The sequence below is a fragment of the Pongo pygmaeus genome, chromosome 16 (genome assembly GCF_028885625.2).
Source record: "Pongo pygmaeus isolate AG05252 chromosome 16, NHGRI_mPonPyg2-v2.0_pri, whole genome shotgun sequence".
NCBI classification, from domain to species: domain Eukaryota; kingdom Metazoa; phylum Chordata; class Mammalia; order Primates; family Hominidae; genus Pongo; species Pongo pygmaeus.
This window is the reverse complement of record NC_072389.2, coordinates 107,220,170-107,243,497: the sequence shown is the minus strand read 5'-3', so window position 1 is coordinate 107,243,497 and position 23,328 is coordinate 107,220,170. Positions and strand designations below refer to the sequence as shown.

Here is a 23,328-nt window from a genome sequence, read left to right as displayed (position 1 = left end):
TTGCACAAAGTCTATTTTTAGTTTACAAACCAAGATATGCTTTGCAACTGGGAAAGGGTGTCCCTCAGTTGTATTTTGGTGAAATCATGACAGCTGCCTCATCAGTAGCTTCTTCATTTTTAATTACCAGCGTGGGGTTCAGTCACAGAAGCCGAATGACAGTGCATGTTTCTCTACGCCTGTTTTTAATTGGTGTTATTGAGTTGGGGCATTGATGCAGCTGGATGAAAGCTTTCTGTATCTTCATGCCCTGGGAGCTGCCAGTCTCAGCAGGGCAAGCTGTCACAAGGTCAGCAGCATAGGAGCTTGGTCACTGTGCCACCTGGTCAGCAGGCCTTTGAAGCCATCATTTGGGATAGGCTCCAGGATAAAAGGAAGCTGAGCTTGCATGGTGTTTGGCTGACACTCTCACCACCCATGACTGTCAGTCCCGGTCAGGTGACTCTGGCCGTCCCTGAGATGATTGCCACCTCCTTCCTGTGTCCTTGTTCCCTTTAAGGGACACCACACAATAGAGAGGGGCCAAGGATGGGAAGCGCTTCCCGGAGCTAAGAGCTGTTAATAATCACAGTTGGGCAGCTCTGCCGTGCTTGGCTATGCCTGGGGGTCGGCTGTGCCTTCTCCCTCTCAGGCCTCCAGATGCTGCTGGCACACTGGAGCCATGGTCCCCACATCCTGAGTGACACAAGAGAGGTGGGAAGGGTGGGGGACAGAATGCAGAGGAGAGTTTTTTGTTTGTTTGTTTGTTTGCTGTGGTCAAATACACATAATAGAAAATATGTCATCTTACCTGTTGGTAAGGGTATAGTTTGGGGCATTTAGTATTTTCACATTGTTATGCAACCATCACCACTGTCCATCTCCAGAACTTTTTTATTTTCTCAGACTGAAACTCTGTACCGTTTTATGTATTTATTCATTCATTCATTCATTCATTCATTCATTTTTTGAGATGGAATCTTGCTCTGTTGCCCGGGCTGGACTGCAGTGGTGTGATCTTGGCTCACTGCAACCTCTGCCTCCCAGGTTCAAGCAATTCTCCTGCCTCAGCCTCCCAAATAGCTGGGATTACAGGCGCACACCACCATACCCAGCTAATTTTTGTATTTTTAGTAGAGGCGGGGTTTCACCATGTTGGCCAGGCTGGTCTCGAACTCCTGAGCTCATGTGATCTGCCCACCTGCCTCGGCCTCCCAAAGTGCTGGGATTACAGGCAGAAGCCACCGTGCCTGGCCTGAAACTCTGTACCCTTTACACACCAACTCCCCGCTCCTCCCTCGCCCACAGCCCCTGGCAGCCACATTCTGTCTCTGAATTGGGCCATTCCAGGTACCCGCATACCGGGAGAATCGTTCAGTATTCGTCCTTAGTGCCTGGCTCATTTCACTGAGCACAGTGTCCTCCAGGCTCATCTGTGTTGTAGCGTGCATCAGAGTTTCCTCCCTTTTTCAGGCTGAACCGTATTCCACCGTGTGTCCCTGCCAGGTTTTGCTGATCCCCTCAACCAGCCACAGACACCTGGGTGGCTCCCACCCCTTGGCTTTTGTGGAAAATGCTGCTGTGGACACGGGTATGCAGATATTTGTTCAGAAACCCGTTTTCACATCTTTGGGTACAGGAGGTATATATTTTTAAGTAAAAAGTTTGAAGATTAATTTTTCTGTGCAGCACACCAGCATGGCACATGTATACATATGTAACTTACCTGCACATTGCGCACATGTACCATAAAACCTAAAGTCTAATAATAATAATAATAATAATAATAAAGTTTAAAAAAAAAAGTTTGAAGATTAATTTTTCTAAAATTCCTTTTGATTTCCCTTGGGATAACTGCTCTCAAGTGATGGTGTTTTAGGTATTAAAATGTGAATTTCCAACATTTCTTTCATAAAGACAAAATCTTATTTTAAAAAACCTTGTAGCCTCCTCCAACGTGACCTCCCTTGGTCAAGTAGCCATGAGCTGCAGCCCAGCACTGACCCTTCTTTCTGGGGAGCCCAGGAGGGGGACTGGCAGGAGCCAGATGGGCTTCCCCTGACTGCCTTGGGTGCTCAGTGTAGCTTTGTTCTCTGATCCGTGATGTAAGCAGCCTGCCCAGGTGTACTGTGCACAGCCTTTGGTGCTCAAGGTCACAGACACAGTCCACTCTTCACGAGCAGAGCTCGTCCACAGTCCACTCTTCACGAGCAGAGCTCGTCCACAGTCCACTCTTCACGAGCAGAGCTGCCCTGTGCTGAGAGCAGACCTGGACTCGTACTGGAGCCTCTGTCCCCTGGCAAATTCTCTAGATGAGACTTTCTTGAGGCTAAGGCACCCCCTACTTCTCGCATACGCAGAAAGAAAAAAGTAAACAGTGGGCCTCCTCAAGTTGGGAAAGTCTGAACCAGATGTCTCGATCCCCACTTTCCAGGACGACAGGCTGCCCGTAGCCTGCAGGCATGTGTTAGGCAGGCGACACAGTGGTGGTAACATGTACAATGAGTTGCCATTATTAAAAACTCGGGAGAGCGCATGTCGGGTCTGAATGCTGGCTTCTCTGGAAGAGTTCAGGAGATCTTGCAGTTCTGGGTTCCTGGAGCCTCCACAGGCTCACCTCCTCCCCGACGTGGGGTCCCAGGCTGGGCCCTGTGGGCATCGGAGGTACCTCACCCAACTAGAGAGACCAAACACGGCACAGGGAAGTTAGCGAGCAGCAGGGAGATGTGGCTCAAATCCATTCCCACTAACAATCAGCTGCACAGGGGCAGCCTGCAGGGAGCAGGGGCGTGTGCTCTGCCTGGGGGTGAGGTATGGGCCCTGGGTACATGGGGCAGGGCCAGGCCTCAGGCAGCCTCCCTACCCCAGAGGTCACCTGCCCTTGCAATACACCTCATTTTCTTTCTGTCTCTTTTACAAAATAATTCCTGGATCCCGCGGGCCCTGCTTTGATGGAGGAAGGAATGGTGCAGCTCTGAGAAGCTGCTTCTCAGCATGTGGTTAGAGGAAGAGTTCTGTCTTCAGTTTAGACCATACATTCTTTAAGCTTTATGTGGGAAAGGGGCTAAAAGGTCTGGTTACCTTGTTTTATTACAATTAAACATTTCTTTTACAATTTTTTGAAACAATCACCAACTTACAGAAAAATTGAACGCGCAGGGCAAAGCTCATCTGACCCAGTGCAGAGAACCTGGTGAGCCCGGCCCCGCCAGCCCCAGTGCCCCAGTTTGTCCTTCGCACAAACAAGGACGGCGTCTGCAGAGCTGTGCGGTGCAGCCACGCAGACACCAGGGGATTACCGTTGGTCTCTTACAGTTGTAATGGCCGCTAGTGTGGTAACGTGTTCCATCCGTCCCCTGTGGGTAACCAATCTGCCATGTCCTCTGTCTTCACTTTCCCTGAGTGGGCACCCTGGTTATCTGCCTGGACCTTGACATCTGGAGTAGCCTGTTCCCACCCGTAGCCCCACGGGCTCAGATTCCACTTTCCCCAGTGTGAGCGCCCTCCTCACCTTCCAGATTCCAGCAGTGCCTTGTTCTGGGCCACCCCAGATCTTCCCACCCCACACACACCATGTTCTTCCTCATATGATAATGGCTTTAGAATGGAATTTTTCAGGAAAAAGAGTTTTACAGCTTATTTTAAAATTAAAACAAAACAAAACAAAAATGAATACTCAAGAGGCATTGGATTTAGGAATCTGGTAAAACAACGAATTCCAGACAGCCATAAAGAAACCTGTAACCAGGAAATGATTTAAAATGGAGATCTTCAGAGTCAGGACTGTGGAGTTTCTCAGGCAGCCTTTTGTAGACATTGAAAATATAGGCCGAGGCCACATATAGAAATTAAACGTTCTCATCCGAAGCCGGACCATTTGGTTTGGCGACTTAAGGGAAGAGAAAAATGAAGTTTGCTAAGTAAGGATTAATGATTTCTCAGGAATTTTTAGGATGTTGAACAGCTTAATTGCATAGTTTGGGTGGATATGTGTTGAAGAAAGTAATTTTAGGAGACTGGGAAATTGTGCAGTCATCTTAACTTGGGTCAGGATTGTAATTATTGCAATAACAGAATGTTGCTATGTGTATATGTGACTGAAATGGGAAGCAGTTTTTAAAAAATGCTTTAAGAAATAACAACAAAATGTCCATTCTCTCTCTCTCTCTGGACTTCCTTAATTATAAATACCAGGTAACCCAGTGCTGGCTAAATACAGGTCCAGTGGTCATCTATATTTATAACATTTTTCAGGCGGAAGTCACTAGAGCAATACAGAAGTAATTTGGTGTGTAGGTTTTTATAGAGTCTAATTAGTTGTGTTTTTCTTAAGCAAACCAACTGGGATCAATAACATTATATAACTGAACTCAGACGACCATGACTTTTAGACATAGACTCTTCCCAGAAAGCCAAGGCCCTCGGCAGATGCCGGCCCTGAAGACAGACAAGCGGCTCCGGAAGCAGGCACGCTGCAGCTGCGGAGCGGACGGGGTTTGGAACATCTGTTTCCAGCCAAGGGCAGGCTTTGGGAGTGATAAAGTACAGTTTTTTTTTGCAAAGTCAGAAGCCTCATCTACAGTCCATTCATCACTGAGGCCTTGAATTGAGACATTTTGTGGCTGCTTATCAGCTGTTCCCATGTGGCAGGGTTTGGCTGGGCTGGCCTGGGGAGGTGGGGTGGGGTTTTTGCTGACTTACCAAAGTATGCACTTGGCCAACCCACCCCCACCAACAACGCAGCCTGCTCGAGGGCTACGAAAGGCACCTGTGTCTGCAGTCACGTCCATTGGAGAGCTGAGTGGGCGGGTGGACCTTTGGAACTATTTGATGTCATTTCGGGTAGATTCGGTGTGCTTCTCGGTGACTTTGCTGCAAATTAAACACGTAAAGTAGATTGGGCTTTCCTCCTCCATTCCTCAGGATCTTCAGAAAACATTAAGTCTTTTCTGGCAGAGTGAACCTGAGCTGGCAGCACCCACTGAGATTTTGTTTGAAGACAGCTGCACTCACATTTAAAGAAAAGACATGATGGAGGAGGCCCTTTCTGTAAACCCCAGGCCAGGCCTTTCCCCTCGTGCGGGTCCCTACCCCTCCCTTGGGTGGCCCTGCAAAAGCCGCTTCTGCTCGTGCACACCTGCGCCCGAGAGTTCTTCTCATGGCTGGTGCATGCCATGAATGAAGGGCACTGGCCAGTGGAAGGGAGTGCCCGGCCGGGCCTTGCCTGCGTCAAGTCCTCAGACCAGAGAGGCCGGTGGGGGTCTTGCCCAGACCATGCAGCCGGCAGGTGGTCTGCCTGGCTGCATAGCCTCCTCCCGACCTCAGAGCTGTCCTGGGACGGGGAATGAGAGAGAGCTCAAAAACAGGACAGTAAAGCCTGGGCCAGAAGGCACTGGGGGCATGCTCACCCCGCCTCTGGACGTGGGGCCTCACTGGACAGCTGGATGCAGATGGGATGGAGGGAGACCTGTGTATCCTCCCAGTGTCGTTTGGAGACAGAAGTCTGTTCACTTCATCAGGCAGATTTCAAGCTCCTCTGTGTTCCAGACACAGCCAGGCCCTGAGGATTGACAGACAGCGTAGCTCCTGCCCTTGAAGGCTTATGGTGGAGGGAGGGAGGACGAAGGGTGTGATAGCCATGTCTGGGCATACAGGGCCTGGGAGGTCTGAGAGGGCTTTCTGGAGTCAGTGACAGCCGAGGGGATGGTTAAAAGCAGAGCAGGCATTGAGGGGACTTGAGCAAGCACAGGGGTGTGAAACGGTGAGTGACGGCAGGGCCCCTTACACTGGACGACAGAGGGCAGTGTGGGCAGGGCCAGGCCTATGGCTGGAGAGGGGTCCTGGCCGGTCGTGTACCCTCTGAGACAAGGAGGAGTCAGGGCGGGAGTGTCAGTGCAGTGGTACGGGAGAGACTAAGAGGCCAGCGAGGGTGGGGCTGCCTGCACTAGGGCTGGTGCGATGGGGGGAGCGGGTGTGAGAGCCATTAAGAGCCTCCTTTGGGAAGGTTTGGTGGTGGCTTTTACCAAGACAAGGAACGCCTCAGGAGGAAAGGTTTGGGGTGCAGGATGGCGAGGGTGCACATTGTTGTTGATGCTGCTCTGGTGTGTTGGAAGTTATGTGCTGACCTAGGGGTCCTGCCAGGAGCCAGTGGATAAAGATGGTGCGGATCCGGCCCAGCCCCTGGAGGACTCAGCCATTATGGGGCAATGTGCTTGGGACCCACTTAGGCGGGAGAGGCTCCCCAGAGGAGATGATGCTGAGCTGAGCCTTGAAGGACCCAGGATTGGCTGGCAGGAAATGAAGAAACAGCCTTCTGGGCCTGTCTTCTCGGTATCTCATGCAGTTCCTGGATACAGCTCAGCTTCTCCCGCAGAGGAGTTTCAGAACCCACCTGCCCACTGGCTGTTCAGACCTCTGGAACCAGAACGTCTATCTGGGGCCAAGCCCCCACCCACGTGGGGTTGCTCAAGCCACTCAGGTGAAGCTGACATGTACGAAGGTGACGAGCCATAGATCCGGAGTTCTGAGTTAGGGCAACCCAGCAGTGGCCCCAGGAGGCTCACTTGGATGTGAGAACTGTGGGAAAACCAAGGACCTACCTGGTATGTTTCAGAGTCATTTGTTTATGAATCTTACATAAACACACACACCTGGATATGTATATACACGTGTTTATGCACAAACACACACACACACCTGAATACATAGGCAGTTGGCGGTCTCTATCCACAGGTTCCACATCAATACATTCAACCAACCTCAGGTCAAAAACATGAAAAAAAAATGTATGGTGGATGTAGAAACTATTTTCTTGTCATTTTTTCCTTAAACAATATAGTATAATAACTATTTCCATAGCATTTACATTGTATTAGGTATTATAAGTAGTCTAAAGATGATTTAAAGTATTGGAGGATGTGTGTAGGTTGTATGCAAATATGATGCCATTTTATATCTGGGATGTGAGCATCTGTGGATTTTGGTATCTGCAGGGTGGCCTGGAACCAGTCCCCCACGGATGCCAAGGCATGACTGTATGCATATATATACATCTGTATACAGACCCTTGCACATCCATATACATATGCACACACACACACCTGCATACGTGTACACACGTGTGCACAACACTGACACATTCTATACATCCACACATATGCACACACACTCGCATACAGACATAATGGAATAATATGTACATGAAACATAATATAGGCCTCCCATGATTTCCTTATTGAAATGAAGGAAAGTGCACACATGCTGAGGGTACTGGTTCTCTGGGAAAGAACCTGCCGCAAAAGACAAGGACCAAGGTGCCTGAAATCCTCCATGGCAACTAACAGTCTTAACCATGCCAAGAGGCAGAAGGTTCAACAGTGAAGAATCCTGACTGTTCATTGACTAAATGAATCTTGAACAGTTAGTTTCACTGCTCTGTGCCTCAGTTTCCCCATCTGTAAGATGAGGATGGTCATAACGTCTACCCCCTACAGTTGTTATGAAAATCAAACTTACTAATTCATCTGAACTCCAAGCTTGCTGCCTGGAATGGGGCATGTGCCCAGCAAGCATCAGCTGTTCTTGTAATGAGCCGGGAGCACTCGGTAATAGTGAGGACCCCTGGCTTGGGGACAGGTGAAGGAGGGGAAATTGCTGTTCCCCACTAACTCTGTACCCTTTTGTACCTTCCATGTTTTGTATCGTGTGCACATATTACCTATATTTTTTTAAATGTCAGAGCATCTTGTTAAAGAGGATTACAGTACATTAAGCTCTCTTCACTGTGAGTCCTTTGATCTCATTTCTTCCAGTGTTCTGGTCAAGAACATTTAGCAAGGTTTGTAATGATGTTTTAATGGTTATCAGTTTTATCAAGTGATGCGTATAACCGCCTATCAATGTTGAGTGAAGAAACATACAATTTCCTGTATTCAGCAAATTGTTTATTTTCTTGAATGGTGCATGAGACGGGCTCTAATTAATTCACTGTGAAGATACCATGGGCACGAAAGAGAACAAGAACATATTCAAATTTCATGTTATGACATTACAAAAACAATGTCTTACGGACTAGCAGTCAGATTCATTGCTGAAGAGCAGATGGAGGTCGGGGAGGACACGGGGCTGAGCAGGACTGGGAAGCAGCCTGGGATGGTGGAGGCAGCGCCTCCCTTCTATAATCGAGGGAAGGAGGAGGAGGCTGCCAGGGCCCTCCGATAGCGGCGGTCCGTGGAAGCCACCACTCCTGGTTCTAAAGGCGGGCTGCTCAGGCACTGGCTGGAGAAGTGGTGCGTAGTCGATGAGCTGTGAGCACAGGAGTAGAGCCAGCGCCTGGTGTGGACACTGTCCAAGGCCACAGCCAAGCAGCAGCCACCCAGGACGTCCAGGCTGCTGAGCAGGGAGGAACACCTGCCATCAGGGCAAATGCCAGATAAAAAAAGAACCTCACTTTCCCTGGAAGATTATTTGGAATTTTGTCTTTAGGCCACCCCCTTCCTGAGTCCAGCCCTGTCCATTTAACCCTGAAGAGGTCCTAAAAGTGTGGCAGTCATCTTAAACCCTACTTGTGTATCTATATGTCATTTAGTATCAAATTTTGTCACCTGCTTGTCTGTGAGCAGAATGGGGAGGCTGCTGGTTTAGGAACTGGGAGCCCCATAGTGTGACATAGTCTTAACCTCCCTGGGCCTCAGTCTACTCGTCTGTGAAATGGGGACATCTCTGTGGGTCCTTGTCACACCCTAATCTGTGAGTCAGGGCCAGAGGGCAGCCAGGTATCCTTCATGTTGAACCAGGCCAGTGGCCACATCCCCACAGGTGACCCCATGTGAGCCTGGGGACCTCACAGCCTGGCATCCTGTCCCCCTTCCCCATGAAGGCACCCAGAGATGAGAAGGAACAGCCTCCCTCATTGGGGAGGGGCAGGACCTCCTCGTACCTGGGGTGGACCCTGCTGTGGTAGGTCAGGTGAGAAGCCTAGAAGGGCTTAGGTGGGTGGGGAGGACGAGAGACAGCAATGGCTGTATCATAAATGCAGCATCATCCGGGCCAATGAGACTTTCAATGGGCCTGTGTTCCTGGGCAGCTGCCCCCACCTCCTGCTGTGTCACCTTTGATTCTCTCACTGGTTTTGCCCATGGTGAAAACCTCACACTCCTGACCTGATGCCTGATGTTGCAAGGGGAGGGCAGAGGGCAGGACCACATGAGTCAGACAGAAGGACGGGGCCTCTTGGAGCATCTGACAAGGAGGTTTATGGAAAAAGCACGGCTCAGAGACTCAGTGAGATGCTGAAGGTCTAGGCTTGCAGCTGCACCTGTGTTTATCCGCAGAGTCACTCCGTGTATGGACCGCCACTTCCCAGCCCTAGAGAGCCCTTGCTTGACATCAGAGACTTTGGTGAACTCCCCAGATACTCTCAGCAGCAAATGCTGTACATCACAGGCTAGCAACCTTTTCTGTTTCAAAGTTCACGTATGAACTGTTTTATCCTTGTGGGCTCTAGGGTCTCTGTTGCAACTACTCAGCTCTGCTATTGCAGTAGGAAGGCAGCCATGAACGGTAGGGAAAGGGTGGGTGTGGCTATGTTCCAAGAAAATTTATCAAAAAACAGTAGGTGGATATATACCCAAAAGAATTGAAAGCAGGGACACGAACAGATATTTGTACACAGCAGCATTATTCACAGCAGCCAAGAAGTGCGAGTAATCCACGTGTCCATAAATAGATGAATGAATAAACAAAATGTGAGGTGTGCAGATAATGGAAGATTAGTCAGCCTTAAAAAGGAAGGAAATTATGACACATGGTACAACACTGATGAAACTTGAGGACATTATGCTGAATGACATAAGCCAGTCACAGAGGACAAATGTTGTATGATTCCAGCTTCTTCTGCAGCTGGCTTTGCAAGGGCAGCCTTGGCTGGTGTCCCCTTCTCCTCTGCAGTGGGAGCGTCCCTGCCCAGCCCCCCAGCTCTCATGCTAGGCAGGATGTAAGTGTCCAAACAGATGGAGTTCTGGCCGCTGCTACCTCCACAGGTGGTTGGCCTGGTCAGCATTCTGGGGACTGTCTGTGCCTTTCCTGGATCGTTCATGGAGAACAGTTCACATCAGCCCAGACCCAGGGGCCTTTGCAAAGGACAGTCATGGCGGCCCCGGGGCAGGGGGCTGGATGGCTTTGGGACTGGCCTTTGAGGGGAAAGGTGGCTGCCCCAGGCCTGGATTAGCTGGTCAAAGGCCAGGTGCTGCCCTGAATGGCTTCCAGGGCCACCCTGACATGGGCCTACTAAGGGTCAGCGCTGCTGCAATTAGTCTGTTTCTTTGCCAGCAAGTTTTATTCAACTCTTAGTTTCTCCATGTCCCTGACTGGGAATTGACTTGAATGCCCAGAGTTAAAAGACCAAAAGTTATGTAACGTCTCCCAGGGATGGTGGCAGCTTATGAGCAAACATGTTGATTAAACACTGTGGCAAGTTGAGACCCCGTGATTGCCTCTGTTGCTAAATAACAGCTCTAGTGTGGGTGAGGAGGAGCCTTTTGACACGTGTGGCAGTTAACTTTGTCGAAGAAGTGAGCAAGGTGACTTATCTGTAGGAAGAAAAAGAAGAGTGCTTGTGAGCAAAATAGGGCAGAAATAATGAGGTTTATGATGGCAGAAAAATGTGAGAATCAGAATGATTGCAGAAAACCGTGTATCAAGCACTTACTACCTACCTGCTGGGTCTCTGCTAGCTCTTTCACACATAAATATCTCATTCAAATTTTGGAGCAACCCTTCAGGGTGGTGGTTATTAGTCTTGTAAGGAAACTGAGAGAGGGTAAGCCCAGGTCACCCAGAGGGAAGGGGTCACATTAGGTGCAGACCTGGATTTGGCCAAAAGCTAAAGCATCCCAGACCCAGAGAAGGGAGTGGAGGAGCCAGAGAGAGAATCCCAGCTCCCAGGACCACCAGCATTTGTTGAATGCCCACTAGGTTCTAGACACTAAACTAGGCTCTATATAGGTGATTCCTATTGATTCCTCATGACTATCTTAGTATTTGGTGTTCTGTGGTTGTAAGCAACAGAAACACACTGGAGCAAGCTGAAGTAGAAAAGGGAGCTCTTTATTTCAAGGACAAAGTGGTGTCTCCTAAACTCAAGAACAGGAGACAGCAAGGCTGCCAGGATTGCCAGAAAGGAGAACTGAAGGGTAGTAAAAGGGCTGGGAGGCTCTCTCTTGCACTCCTGCCTTATCTTCTTGTGCAAAGATATGAAAATGGCCACTCACAGCATCCAAGTCCCTCCAGGTCTCCGCCTGGGCCAGTCAACTCTATTGAGGTCAGACTATAGCAGACTAAATGGCTATGAATAAGGTGGAGGCAGTCAAGGAGTTGTGAGTCGGGTAGGCTTTAGTCCTACTTAACTTTTAAAGGTAAGTACCTTTATCCCCATTTTACACATAAGGAATTGAGAGTCCCATGAGTCAAATGTCCTTGCCTAAGGTCACATGGCTAATCTTGGTGGAGGAGTAGGAAGGGTTTGGACCAAATCGATCTGACTCAAAACCCGTGTTTGTAATCATCATATAGAACTGCTGTAGAGGACCATTAGTCTTAAATTTACCCTTTAATCAAGCTAGAAAAGAAACTAGGATGGTTTAGCCTGAGAAGATCAACTTGAGAGTCTGTATGATATTCAGTTCATCTTGATTTTAAAATCCTTTTTGGAAGATAGTGATCAACTAGCACTTCTCTACAGCCAAGAAGCAGGCCTCCGATAACAGTGTCCCCATGCTCAAGCCCAGACAGACGTGAGGACAAGCTGGTGCTACAGCGAGGGCAAGCCCTTCTTGAAGGTCAGGGGCAGGGCCCCAGGGCTGCTGTTGGTTCCATCCGGTCCTCAAGCTGAAATCTGTCCTGACAAACTGCCCCTGGCAGAAAATTGGAACACCTCGGGGGTTTAGATGTTCTCATTTGACCCTTTCACAATCCCCAAGCAGATGGATCCACGTGTTTTCTTTGGCTGTCCCATTGCACTTGAGAGTGAGTGTTCATTCTTCGATATTTCAGTTTACCCATGGGGTGGAGAGGATGGAGTTTGTTTATAAATGAATGTTTCGGTGTAGACCTGACTTGACACCAACTTAGCTACTTCAGGGATTCTTGGCCCTAAACAAACATTCATTTCTGTCTAAAAAACTTGGCCATGATAGTCCAAACTTTAAATGATGTTAATTTACCGTGAGATGTGATGGAGTATGTGCTCCATGGGAAATATGACTTAGTGTTGTTTATCTAAAAATGAGTGTCTAAATCCACCTTCACGTTTATAAACACTGCACACATGCCAGAGATGTGAGGAGCAGTGTGGTGGAGGGTATGTTTCCTCTGGGAGAATGAACCCCTCAGATAAGGGGGAGATTCTTGTGGGGTGGAAGATTTTGGAAGCAGTTCGTGAGACTATTAATTTATGGTATGCTGCTTCTTGTCTTGCAGATTGGAAACCTGGAAGATTACTACCATTTTTATCACAGCAAAACGTTTAAAAGATCAACCTTGAGTAGCAGAGGCCCTCACACCTTCCTCAGAATGGACCCCCAGGTACAGAGTGTCAGGATGCTTTCCTAAGGGCTGGAGGGTTTGGGTCTGTGGTCCTAAAAATGGCGGAGTCTGGATTTTAATGTGATTCTAGCTAGACATGAGTTTTCCACATTCACTTGAAATACAACAAGACAGGCGTAGCTACGTATCAGACCATCTGAACTAAATCGTGTGAGTGAGGATCTCTCAGCATTTTAAAATCAACAAAATACAATACTTACAGGAGGTACATATATAAATCTTACCCATGAAACAAAAACTCTAAGCAATTCAAGCAAGTATTTTAATAATGAAATTAGAGATCAGGCAGGTGGATGTTTTTGTGGTTGTCATAGCATGTATGTTAATGGTTACTATGAATTTGAAAACTGAGGCAGTAAGTATGACTTTTTTTCCTCAAAGATTCACGTGATCTTCAGGATTAAAACAAATGTGATTTGAAAGGAGGCTAACATTTTAAATTTCAACATAATCCATATTTATTGGGTGGTTAATTATACTTCCTTTCTGCATAGATTTGAAATTAGTATTTGAGAAATATCATTCAACAGGTATGTGCCAAGATTAAAAATTTAAGATGGCCAAGTGAGCCTCCAATGAGTTCATTCATTTGGCAGGTATTTTTGGAATACCTTCCATGTGGCTGGCTGTGTCCATAGCAGGGCCTGTGGCGCTGGCGGCGGGGCTGACAGAAAATGAAGCAGGAAATAGAAAAATATGTGATACGTCACAGGGCAGTGAGTGCTGAGAAGGAAAATGAAGAGTTCACGTGAGAAGCGGTAGCAGCCCCACCAAGGAACGGAGGTCATTGCTAAGTCATAGTTTTAGGTCACAGAAATCATCTTCTCTTAAAAGTTAACGTATGTGCTAAATGTTTGTTTGGGCTCCCTGGCTGGTGCACAATATCATTTCAGCTATTTCCAGAAAATACTTAGAGTAAAGTTTTTATGGAAAAATGGGTTCTTGGTGTTGCCCCAACCCACCTACTTCAATGACAATCAGGGCTCTTTTTGTATTGGCTGAGCAGGGATTTGTTGGAGAGACGTGTTATCTCTGGGCTCTGTACCTGAATTATCCTTCTCTGGGGCATCGCATGGTGAGGGTTTTGATTTGAAGCACGTGACGAGGTGGCCCTCATGGAGCTCACCCATGGACCTGGGCTGTGAAAAGGCAGACTTGTCTTGAATATATTTCTGGATTGGTTTTATAGGTGGATGGATGGATGGATGAATGGATGGATAGATAGATACGGATAAGTCGAATGAGATAGATATAAAACATTGTGCTAATTCCATTATTCCTTCATAGCAAGGGAAGGAGTTAAGTGTTTACTAAGGGATGGCTGTGCTTGGGCACTTTACATGCACCATCTCACCCCATCACATGGGGGTGAGATTACGTCTACTTGTGCTTACACCATGGAACATGAAGGAATGTTTTTCAAAGGGGCCAGTATATTTAATCCTCTAGGAAAAAAGCCAGATTGTAGTTGCTCATTCCCAAAGAGTGGGGCACTTGGGGAAGTGTGGATCAGTAGAAAACTGAGCAGCAGGGGGTCTCTGTACAGGGTGCATAGGCTGATCCCAGAGGAGGCGTGAGTTCTGTGTGGTTGAGAGACTGTCATCTGTCATCTTGGAGGAAATTCTAAGCTAGGAAAGAGGTCGACGCAGCATCCCTCCACACTTTCACTTTAAGCAAGCACTCTATCTGCCGTGCGAAGAAACATCCTCATTCTTCAACTGAAGTCTTTTGAGTTGTTGAATTGCTACCACGCGGATAGTTACAATGAAAGCAAGCTGTTTGCATGCAGGAAGCCCCTCTCGTAAGCATGCTCTGAGAAGAGACGGGGACCGTGGATTTCTTGGTCTGCTTTCCATGAGGCCTTCCAAGAATTAATAAAGCAGATTCTTAATTGTTAGAACTAAGGCAGAGTCAAAATAGGAGACTTAATCTGTGTTTTGACTACATCCTCTATTGTTGGTGACTATATTTTAAAACTTTTAAAGGTACTCAGGTCAACTGTTCATCCCTTCCTTCCAAAAATATTAATGGTGCACCTGCTAAGTGCAGGACCCTGTGCCTGAGTGATGCAGAGCTGCCCAGCAGGTCTCTGTGTTGCTGAGTTCTCGGTGAAGATGGGGATGAGAGACCCGTGCATGAGCAAGGCAGGCTGAGGCAGCAGAGACAGACTCTGTTGGGGGCTTGAGGGCCACCATGCCCTGGACCTGCCTCCTCTCTGCAGCACCTGAGCTGCTTGATTGACCCATTTTAGGTGTGTTAAAAGTCCTATATTCAGTTTGGGTCTGAGGGCAAAGCATTCCCAGGCATTAGTTGTCTCCTTGAAGCCAGCAGAAGGAAGAATAGAGACTTCCTAGGCAAAGGCTACCATAGCAGTTAAATTTTTTCAAATAAAAATCTCCTTTTCACAGAGCTTCTTAATAAGCTCCTGGCAAGGCTGCTATCAATGCATCCTGCCAGTAAAGAAGAAAGGAAGAAAGGTAAACAGCCTGGGCATCCCAGGCCTCCCTGGAACTTTCATAGGATTGGCTGATTGTTTCTTACAGTTCTAATTAAATTGTTAGCCCCAGGGAAAGCACACAGACATCTGAACCAATTATGAATTCAGAATCGCAACTGAAATACCTCTGTTTAAATTTGTCTAGCTTTAATGCAAACCAAATCAATTAGCTGTCAGTCTGACTAATATTTACTCTGCCCAGTCATTACAATTAAACACTTGGTGAAATTAGCTGTTTTATGTAAGTATTTAGTGTTATCTTTTATTGCAGTGCATCAGAACATTACCCTACATTGGCAAAGCATTTTTGTGATACCGTCACATCTGGAGAGTTGTGTAATTAATATTATTAACAAAAGGAAAAGATGATTTAATATTATTCAGAGACTTCGGAATGTGAGGCTGCCATTGTGTTCAAATGACCAAACTGGAAATGAATGTTATGGGGCTTAGGATAAAGTTCAATCAAATGCAGACGGTATCTTATTTTAATTAGTTCCAGTCCCTATTGTATAAAAGTGCTTTGATAAGTGATGGAATGTACAGTCCACCCCACGTCACATAAAAGCAGATAGAATGTACATTTGTGCAAGCAAAACAAAACTCAAGGGGGGGTCAGCAGCGGACTCTGTTAAGCACGTGTGTGCACGCACACGTATTTGGCATCTTCTTCGCACTGATCCTGTACCAGAATGGTACAGTCATTTTCCTTGCATTCTTAATTACCTTTACTTGATGTTTTTCTTACCATCTTTGAAAAGGGCCATTTTGCTCAGATTGCTTCGTTACCCAGCCCTGTCCTTGGAGGAACAGCCCAAGTGTTCGCAGTGTGCAGTTATCGGTCGCTGGGTTTTTCCAAGGCTTGTCATTTAAGCAAACTGAAAGCATTTGTTTTTAACTTGTTCTTTTGCCAAAAGTCTGGAGAAGGGTGGATATTACAGAAGCGTCAACCAATCACTGAAAGGGCTCACAAATTTTTTTAAAATTACTTGTTCTGATTATGTTCCAAGCTGGCTTATAGTTAGTCGTTGCTGCCTGTGTCTTCCAGACCTTACATTTTAGCATGATGACTTGGGTTCAGCTCTTTCCTTCCCTACAGATCTCAGCCAGATTGGTGATGGAAATGGAAGGATAAAGATGTTCAGAGGGAGCCTTGGTGGCTCCTTCCAGGGCCATAGGAGGCTTCGGTTTGATGCTTCATTTCAGTGCTTTAAAGCTTAGAAGTTGCAAAATGATTGCAAGGACCAGAGGAGGCATTCTGTTTTGTAGGATGGGACTTTGCCCCCAGAGTTTAATCAAAGCTCGGGTTTCCTTCCAGCAGTGATGCAATGTTGAAGCAGATCTTTCCATTAACCACAGATGGAATTTTATCTAACAGTTTTGTGTGCTAGAGCAATTCAAAGTGCAAACAAACAGTAAGTTCCTGACAAGAGCACATAGACAGTGAGTGACCACATTGGTCTCAGGGGTTGATGAACTGTGTCACGGGCTGAGGGCAGGGCCAGGCAGTTGCCCAGGGCCCAGCGGATTTGCCCACGTGGGGACGGTGGACTGCTCCCCCATGAGGGTGATCGAATGACAGTGACAAGTTGGCTGTTCACATTTTCGGCACCACCCAGCTGGTTCTAGTGGCATGGCTGCTAGGAATTGGTAAAAGGTTTGAATGTGTAAATATACCTTAAAAGACAGCATTTTATTATTTCACCACGTGCTCTGCCCTTCCACTTAGATGTCTCAAAGACAATCCAAAGTCAGGATGTCCGAAACCCAGCTCACTGTCTCTGACCCTAGTCTGTCTCAGAGGGAAGCACTCATCCGTATTCCACTGCAGCGCCAGCAACCTCTCCTTCCCCCCTTCATTCGTTCCACCTCCTGTACAACCCGGCCCTGCCATGTCCTGTGTCTCCTGCCCTATGCCCAGCTCCTGTCATCTCTTGCCAGCACCACTGCACTGCCCTCCTTGCTGGCCTCGTATGGGCATCCTTGCCCCGGCCAGTCACCTCCCATGCTCCTGAGGGATCCTCTGAAATACATGCCTGATGGTGCCACAAAGCTGTATCTACACCTCCCAAACCCTGCTTGTTCTGGCCTCCTGTGGCCCCCTGAGTCCCAGCCACCACTGGCCTTTAAAGTCCTCCTCGGATGACTCTGCTCTTTCTCCCTCTGCAGAGTTTTTCACAGACGGCTCCCCACCTTCCCCTGCTGTTGCTCTCTTCCCCACCTTCCCCTCTGGGCTCCAATATCCCTGCCACCAGGAAGCCTGCTCAGAGGCTGTGGACTTGGCCTACTCTTCTAGCAGTCGTATGTTTGTATTCTAGATCTGGCCCTAGAGTAGGAGCACACAGCAGTGTTTGCTGGGAACGATGACTAGTTCAGTTTGTTTGGGATCTGTCAGGGACAGACAGAGTCGGCAGGGGAGCTGCAGGTGGTTCCTGGGGGACCTGGATCGTCAGGCTTGGGAGGGCGTTCAGTATTCCAGAACCAGAGGAGAGGCGATGGGAAAGCGGACTGACCCTGCTGTGCGGATGCCTCGGGAGAGAGGAACTTGGAGTTCAAAGCATGCAAGCCCATCTCTTGCCAATGCAGCAGGAAGTTATCGAGGGTCAAGTCCACATATCATTTGCTTTTACTCCCTTACAAGTCCAGCAGCGACCCAGAGAACAGTAGACAATGCTTCCTGAAGCGTATCTCAAGTTCCAGAGATGTGGTTCATGTAAGCAAGTTATGTGTAACATAAGCAACTTCTTTCTATATAAATACTTTAGAAGTAAATTCTGACCCACCTTGGCTAAATTAAGGAAAAATCCTAAATATAGTTTTCAATTGACAAAGCTGTTTCCTGTATTGCTGGAGCTAAAATAACAGAGGTACTGACAGTGACTGGGTATCAGACACGTTGAGCAGCGTTGGACTTCATAGTTTGTTAGTCTGCCGGGGCAGTTGTAACAAAGTCCCACAGGATGCGGGGGCTTCAACCACAGAAATGTATTGTCTCACACTTAGGAAGGTTGAAAGACTGAGATTACTGCGTTGGCAGGGTTGGTTTCTTCTGAGGTCTCTTGCAGATGGCTGAATTCTTGCTGCATCCTCATGTGGTTGTCCGTCTCTGCGAGTGGTTCTGTCCTAATCTCCTCGTGGGACACTGGCCAGATTGGATTAGGGCCCCCCACATCATGACCTCATATTAACGTAATTACCTCTTCAAGGCCCCTATCTCCCGTTACAGTCACATTCTGAGCTACCCAGGGTTAAGATTTCAACATAAGAATTTAGGGGTTCACAGGTCAGCCCCTAGCAACAGGTGAAGCTGGGCTCCGGCTGCCTCTTCTGTTGTCAGTGAGTGGAGGCGAGTGGCGGGCGGTAGGGAGAGGAGCACCCTCCGTCCCTTTTCAGCAAAATAAGAACTAACTTACAAATGAATAGCTTTACTTTCCCAAAGAGCTGTCACACGCACTGTCCCATTTCCATCATCGGCAGAGCAAGGACTTCCCTCTCTCAGGACTGTTAAACAGGGGTCTTCTGGCACCTGTAGTTCAGCTTCGATGGGAAGAATTCAAGAAATGGTGTCTACACTGTTACAGTTATGGCTGCAGGTGAGGCAGTGGGGAGGGAGCTGGTGAGGCAGTGGGGAGGGAGCAGGTGAGGCAGTGGGGAGGGAGCAGGTGAGGCAGTGGGGAGGGAGCAGGTGAGGCAGTGGGGAGGGAGCAGGTGAGGCAGTGGGGAGGGAGCAGGTGAGGCAGTGGGGAGGGAGCTGGGCTTGCAGCTGCCTGGATGACGCGGGAGGTGGTGGTGGGGGTGGCTTTCTAGGCCGAGTTAGAATGTGCTTTTACTTTTCTTTCCTCCTCCCCTCCTCTACTGCCCAGGCTTGCTCCCTGGGTTCCCGCTGTGTGGTTGCCATGGCAGCCTGGTGTTTCCCCGGCCCCACCCCAAGGTGAGCCAGTGCAGCGCCACAGGTGGGCCTGGGCGTCTCACCATGATGGGCTCTCATGAAACCATGTAATCATCTCTCACTTGTGGCGATGGTCCCCTTGCCCTGCTGGAAGATGACAGCCGTAGGACCAATCCCTCCCTCAGGGAAAACTTGGATCTGCTTTCTGCCTCTGTCTAGCTTGGTTCAGTGTTTTTTAGCCATTTGGGGGGATCACAGGCCCCTTTGAAAAGCTGATGGAAGAAGTTGTGGGGCCTCTCGCTCTCCAGAGGAAAAAAGACATCATGCTCATGCCGGCACCATTTTGCATACAGTTCTGGGGTTTCTGGGACTTGAGCCTGTCCTTCCTTGAGGGACTGTGGGATCCAGGGCAAGAAGGCTCCAGTGTGGTACATTAATCATTGCCTGTCAGTGAGAGAAGGGCCACATTGCACATTATGCAGTGACAGGCACTTGTCAGGGAGTGGGATTTTTCTTTCTTTAAATTCGCCACTCCGCCTTCTCATCTAGCTCTTTAGCTGGCTGGATGTTGGCCCAGCAAGGTGCTCAGAGTGGTCAAGGTTGATGGGGATCGGGATCTAAGTGCCACAGACTATTGAGTGCACAAGCTCTCAGAGAGGGACTGGTCCGAGCCCCTGCATTACAGTGTGGAGGCAGAGGCCCAGGCAGGGTGCCCACCTCCCACACAGAGAGAATAACAGGTTTATTTTCTACGGTGCTCTGATTGCTCTCTCCTGGAGGAGGCTTTAGAGCTTGGTGGCTCCTGGGTGCTTAGGTGTGGCCTCTGACTCCCTCCCTTGATATGCCCTGGTGGACAGTCAGGTCTGGCTTGCAGTCCCCTTGTTCTTTTCACAGTTACAGAATAAAGTAACCTTCACTTTGATGAAACCAGGGAGAAAAGAGAAAAGAAAGAGCTGGCCGAACTGTCTCCCTTGCTTTGGCTACAACTGTGCAGAACCTATGTGAACCTAGTGTCCCCAGCCCTGCCTGTGTGTACTTCAAGGAACCTCAGCAGCTTGACTCCCTCGATGCTGTATGGGACCCCTGGACACCTGGGGGAGGGTCTCTGTGTATGCCCTTTGTGGCCTTCACTCCATCTCAGAGCAAAGACTCTGAAGCCCCTCTCCTTTTAGGACTCTCCAGCTCCCAAGAACTTCTAGGGGCCTTCCTGAGCCGCAGCAGGGCCCCTCTGAATAGGCACGGGCTTGAAGTTAGGGCAGAAGGACGTGGTGGCTTTGGGTGGACGAGCAAGTGGGAAAGATTTCATGCTGTCTTTGGTGACACTGGCTCATGAGTGAAAGTTTCAAAACACCTGTCCCTGTCGCTTGTCACACCCGGGAATGATGTGTCAGCAAGCTTCTGGCCCACCTGTGGCCCACAGGGAAGAAGACAGGGCCAAGGCTGCCCGTGGCTGCTCGCTGAAAGGACGCTTGGATAAGGATCACAACTCAGTGGCACGGACAGCCTGCACCATGGCAGGCCATTTACTGGAACGTGGGCAGGGCCCCCTCCTGGGTCTCTGCTTGTTTATGTTACCCTTTAGGAACATCCTTAGCTTTTACCTTGTCTTATCAACAGAGGGACAGTCAACAGATGCCTCATTTTAACTTGACTTCTCAAGAAGAAAGCTGGAGGAAGCACACACCACAAAAGAAAGTGTTGCTGTGCACTTGTCTTGAGAAGACGATGAAGCCTTCTTCATGATTAGAACTCCCTGCCTCAGAGCGTAGCTTATCTATAATTATGCTGCATGTTTAGCAGGAAACATACATTTGGAAAATAGAGAAAAGGAAAAAAAGATCAGAGTGAAGTTCTATCTTCAAAGTGTGACTTTAAAGAAATCCTGACACTTTCTACAGATTTGCAGAGAAAGATGGTTTGTGTTTGGGCTAGAAGTGGCGTTTGGCAAACCTTGCCTTTGCCCCAAATCACTTTTAGTTGATCTTCCACAAAAAAAGTCAACAGATGTCATCTAGCAGTCATTAAGACCTAATCACATTTTCTTTTTTCTTTCTTTCTTTCTTTTTTTTTGAGACAGAGTCTCACTCTGTCGCCCAGGCTGGAGTGCAGTGGTGCAATCTCTGCTCACTCAACCTGTGAGGGTTGCTTCCATTCCATGGGAGAGCTGGAGTTTTAGTCGCTTGGTTTGGGGCTGATGACACACCTCTGACCTCCACAGGGTGTCCAGGTGGCTCCCGGTTTCACCCCGAGGGGGCATTGAAGGCAGAGCTTTGCATCCCAGCTCGGGATGGGAGGGGAGGCGCTTTGGTCCTGGCCGGGAACCAGGTATGTTCATGCTGATCTTCGCAGAACCTAGCGCCAGACACACAGGAAGACTCAGTGCCACGGCATAAATGACCCCAGGATGCTGCTCTCCGGAGACACTGGGGAAGGTGAGCCTGGAAAATGGCTTTCTCTTTGTGATGGGTAGGAGGTGGGATCCGGGATCCCCTTGTGCTGTCCTGGAGCTGGGTGAGAAGCAAGGGAGTGACTGGAACCCAGAGGAAGGGACGCAGTGGGTGCTGGGCGAATCAGCCTCTGCGACCGCGCTGTCTGCCTGCATCCCATCTCCATAGAGAAGCCCCCTCGCCTGGTCAATCATCTGTTGTACAGTGTTCAGTTCCATTGGCCCGACAGCACCTCACTTGCCGTCAGAGACTTACAATGAGCAGGTGTGTTAGCAGAGAGAGGGCTGCCCCTGCGAGCACGCCAGAGAGAGAGCCCCAAACTGTGCTGCGGGCCCCAGGCTATCACAGTCCCCCTCAGAACTGTGTGCCAGTGTTGTGGGGTTTTGCCCAGAGCCCAGCAAGGGCCAAGGGCCGGGATGCCCAGGCTCTTCCATCCTACTGAGGAACGCTCTTATGACTTCTGGCTCTACGCTTTCCCACGTCTCCCAGCTGATTAGTGGGGCGTCATCCACTTGGGCTTGGAAGGGCAGAGTGTGCCTCCTCCTCTGACTGGAAGTGTGTGGTCTGGTGGGTACAGCAATTGGAAGGGGCTGGATGTTGTTAGAACGGAAAGTGAGTTCAGGGCCCCTTAGCACAAACAGGGCTCAGCCTGGCAGGAGGGCGGAACATCCCTGGGAGCTTTGGGCTGTGCGGGATCTACATACCACTGTATTTTATAATAGGGTGCTTAACAGATTACGAAATATTGTTTGCGGCATCTTAGACCAGGTAAAAAGCTTTCTAGTTCAGGCAGTAATATATGGGGACATTGCAAAATGCCATCAGCCGGTGTTAGGAACAAAATATCTCATTTTATAGTTTTATTTTCTGTGGAAGTATCTATTGGCGGCTGTTATAAATTATCTAGGACTTGGTGCTGAGGATTTTTTAAGTGTCTGACGTGAAACTGATTTTGAGCCCTTTGCAGTGTTTCTAAGGCGTCTGGTCTGCTGGTGTTTTATAGACAAATTACATCGGAGTGGGACAGGCTGGGATGCCTCTCTTCTGGGATTTTGCCCTGTACACCAAGGGTGCCTTGGAGACCATCCTCAGCCCTAAATCTGAGCTGTGTATGCAGGTGCTCAGCTCTCCTTGCTCAGGGTGATGTTGGGAGGCCAAGGCTCAGGGAGGAGGAAGGGAAATCTTGTCCCTTTGCTCTTGGGTACCGTTACTCCCTGCCACTCAGCCTCAGGTAGCTCTGTTCTGGTTTCCAGCACGACCCTGGGTCACCAGCCTTGGGTCACCTTGGGGCCCCTCCCCCTCCTCTTGTTCCTCCCCTTCCTCCAGCTGCCTCCTCCAGGCAGCCTGCCCTGTTTGGAACTCACATCATCCTCTGATTGGTGGGATCCCCTGAATGTAGTGCAGACTGCTCGAGAGCACGGCCCTGGTGCCCATCCTTACCCGCCCATCTCAGGCCCGAGAGCCAGGCTGAACCCCAGCTTTGAGCATTATTCAATCAGGTGGAGCTACCATGGTAAGACCAAGGAAAACATTCCCACTCAGGGCCCAAGAAGTCTTTACCCCAAGATTCTTTTAAAATGAAAAAGCTTTTCCAGCTTGAAAAGAATGTGTACACAGGATGATAAGCAGGTGTGCTCCAGGCACTGGTCTGAGGGCTTTAGATGTGTTGTTTCTTATATTAACCCTGTGGCAGCCCATGACTGTCCCCACTGTGTGGGTGGACACCACCCTGAGGCCATGGATGTCCACCGTCAGCTCTAAGTCACACAGCTGGTGAGCACGGGGCTGGGTTTTATTGCAGGTGGCCTGGTGCCTTGATCCTTGGTCTTAAATATCAGTGATACAGCCTTGTGAACTTTTTTCCTTGACCGTGAAAACAAATCATGCTGATTGAAAGACATTTATGACATCCT

The 23,328-nt window shown here is 48.8% G+C and overlaps 1 protein-coding gene across 3 annotated transcripts in view; it reads left to right on the top strand.

The window, feature by feature from the left end:
• The window catches only part of PCSK6 (proprotein convertase subtilisin/kexin type 6), a 190,645-nt gene that overhangs the window by 34,170 nt on the left and 133,147 nt on the right, over positions 1-23,328 (top strand). For 2 of the 3 annotated variants that reach the window (XM_054450429.2, XM_054450430.2), the window contains exon 2: positions 12,457-12,561. The exons of the other annotated variant lie outside the window; for it this stretch is intronic. In XM_054450429.2, the coding sequence (XP_054306404.1) occupies positions 12,457-12,561 (105 nt within the window). The remainder of the gene's footprint in view (positions 1-12,456; positions 12,562-23,328) is intronic. 3 annotated transcript variants of the gene reach the window in all.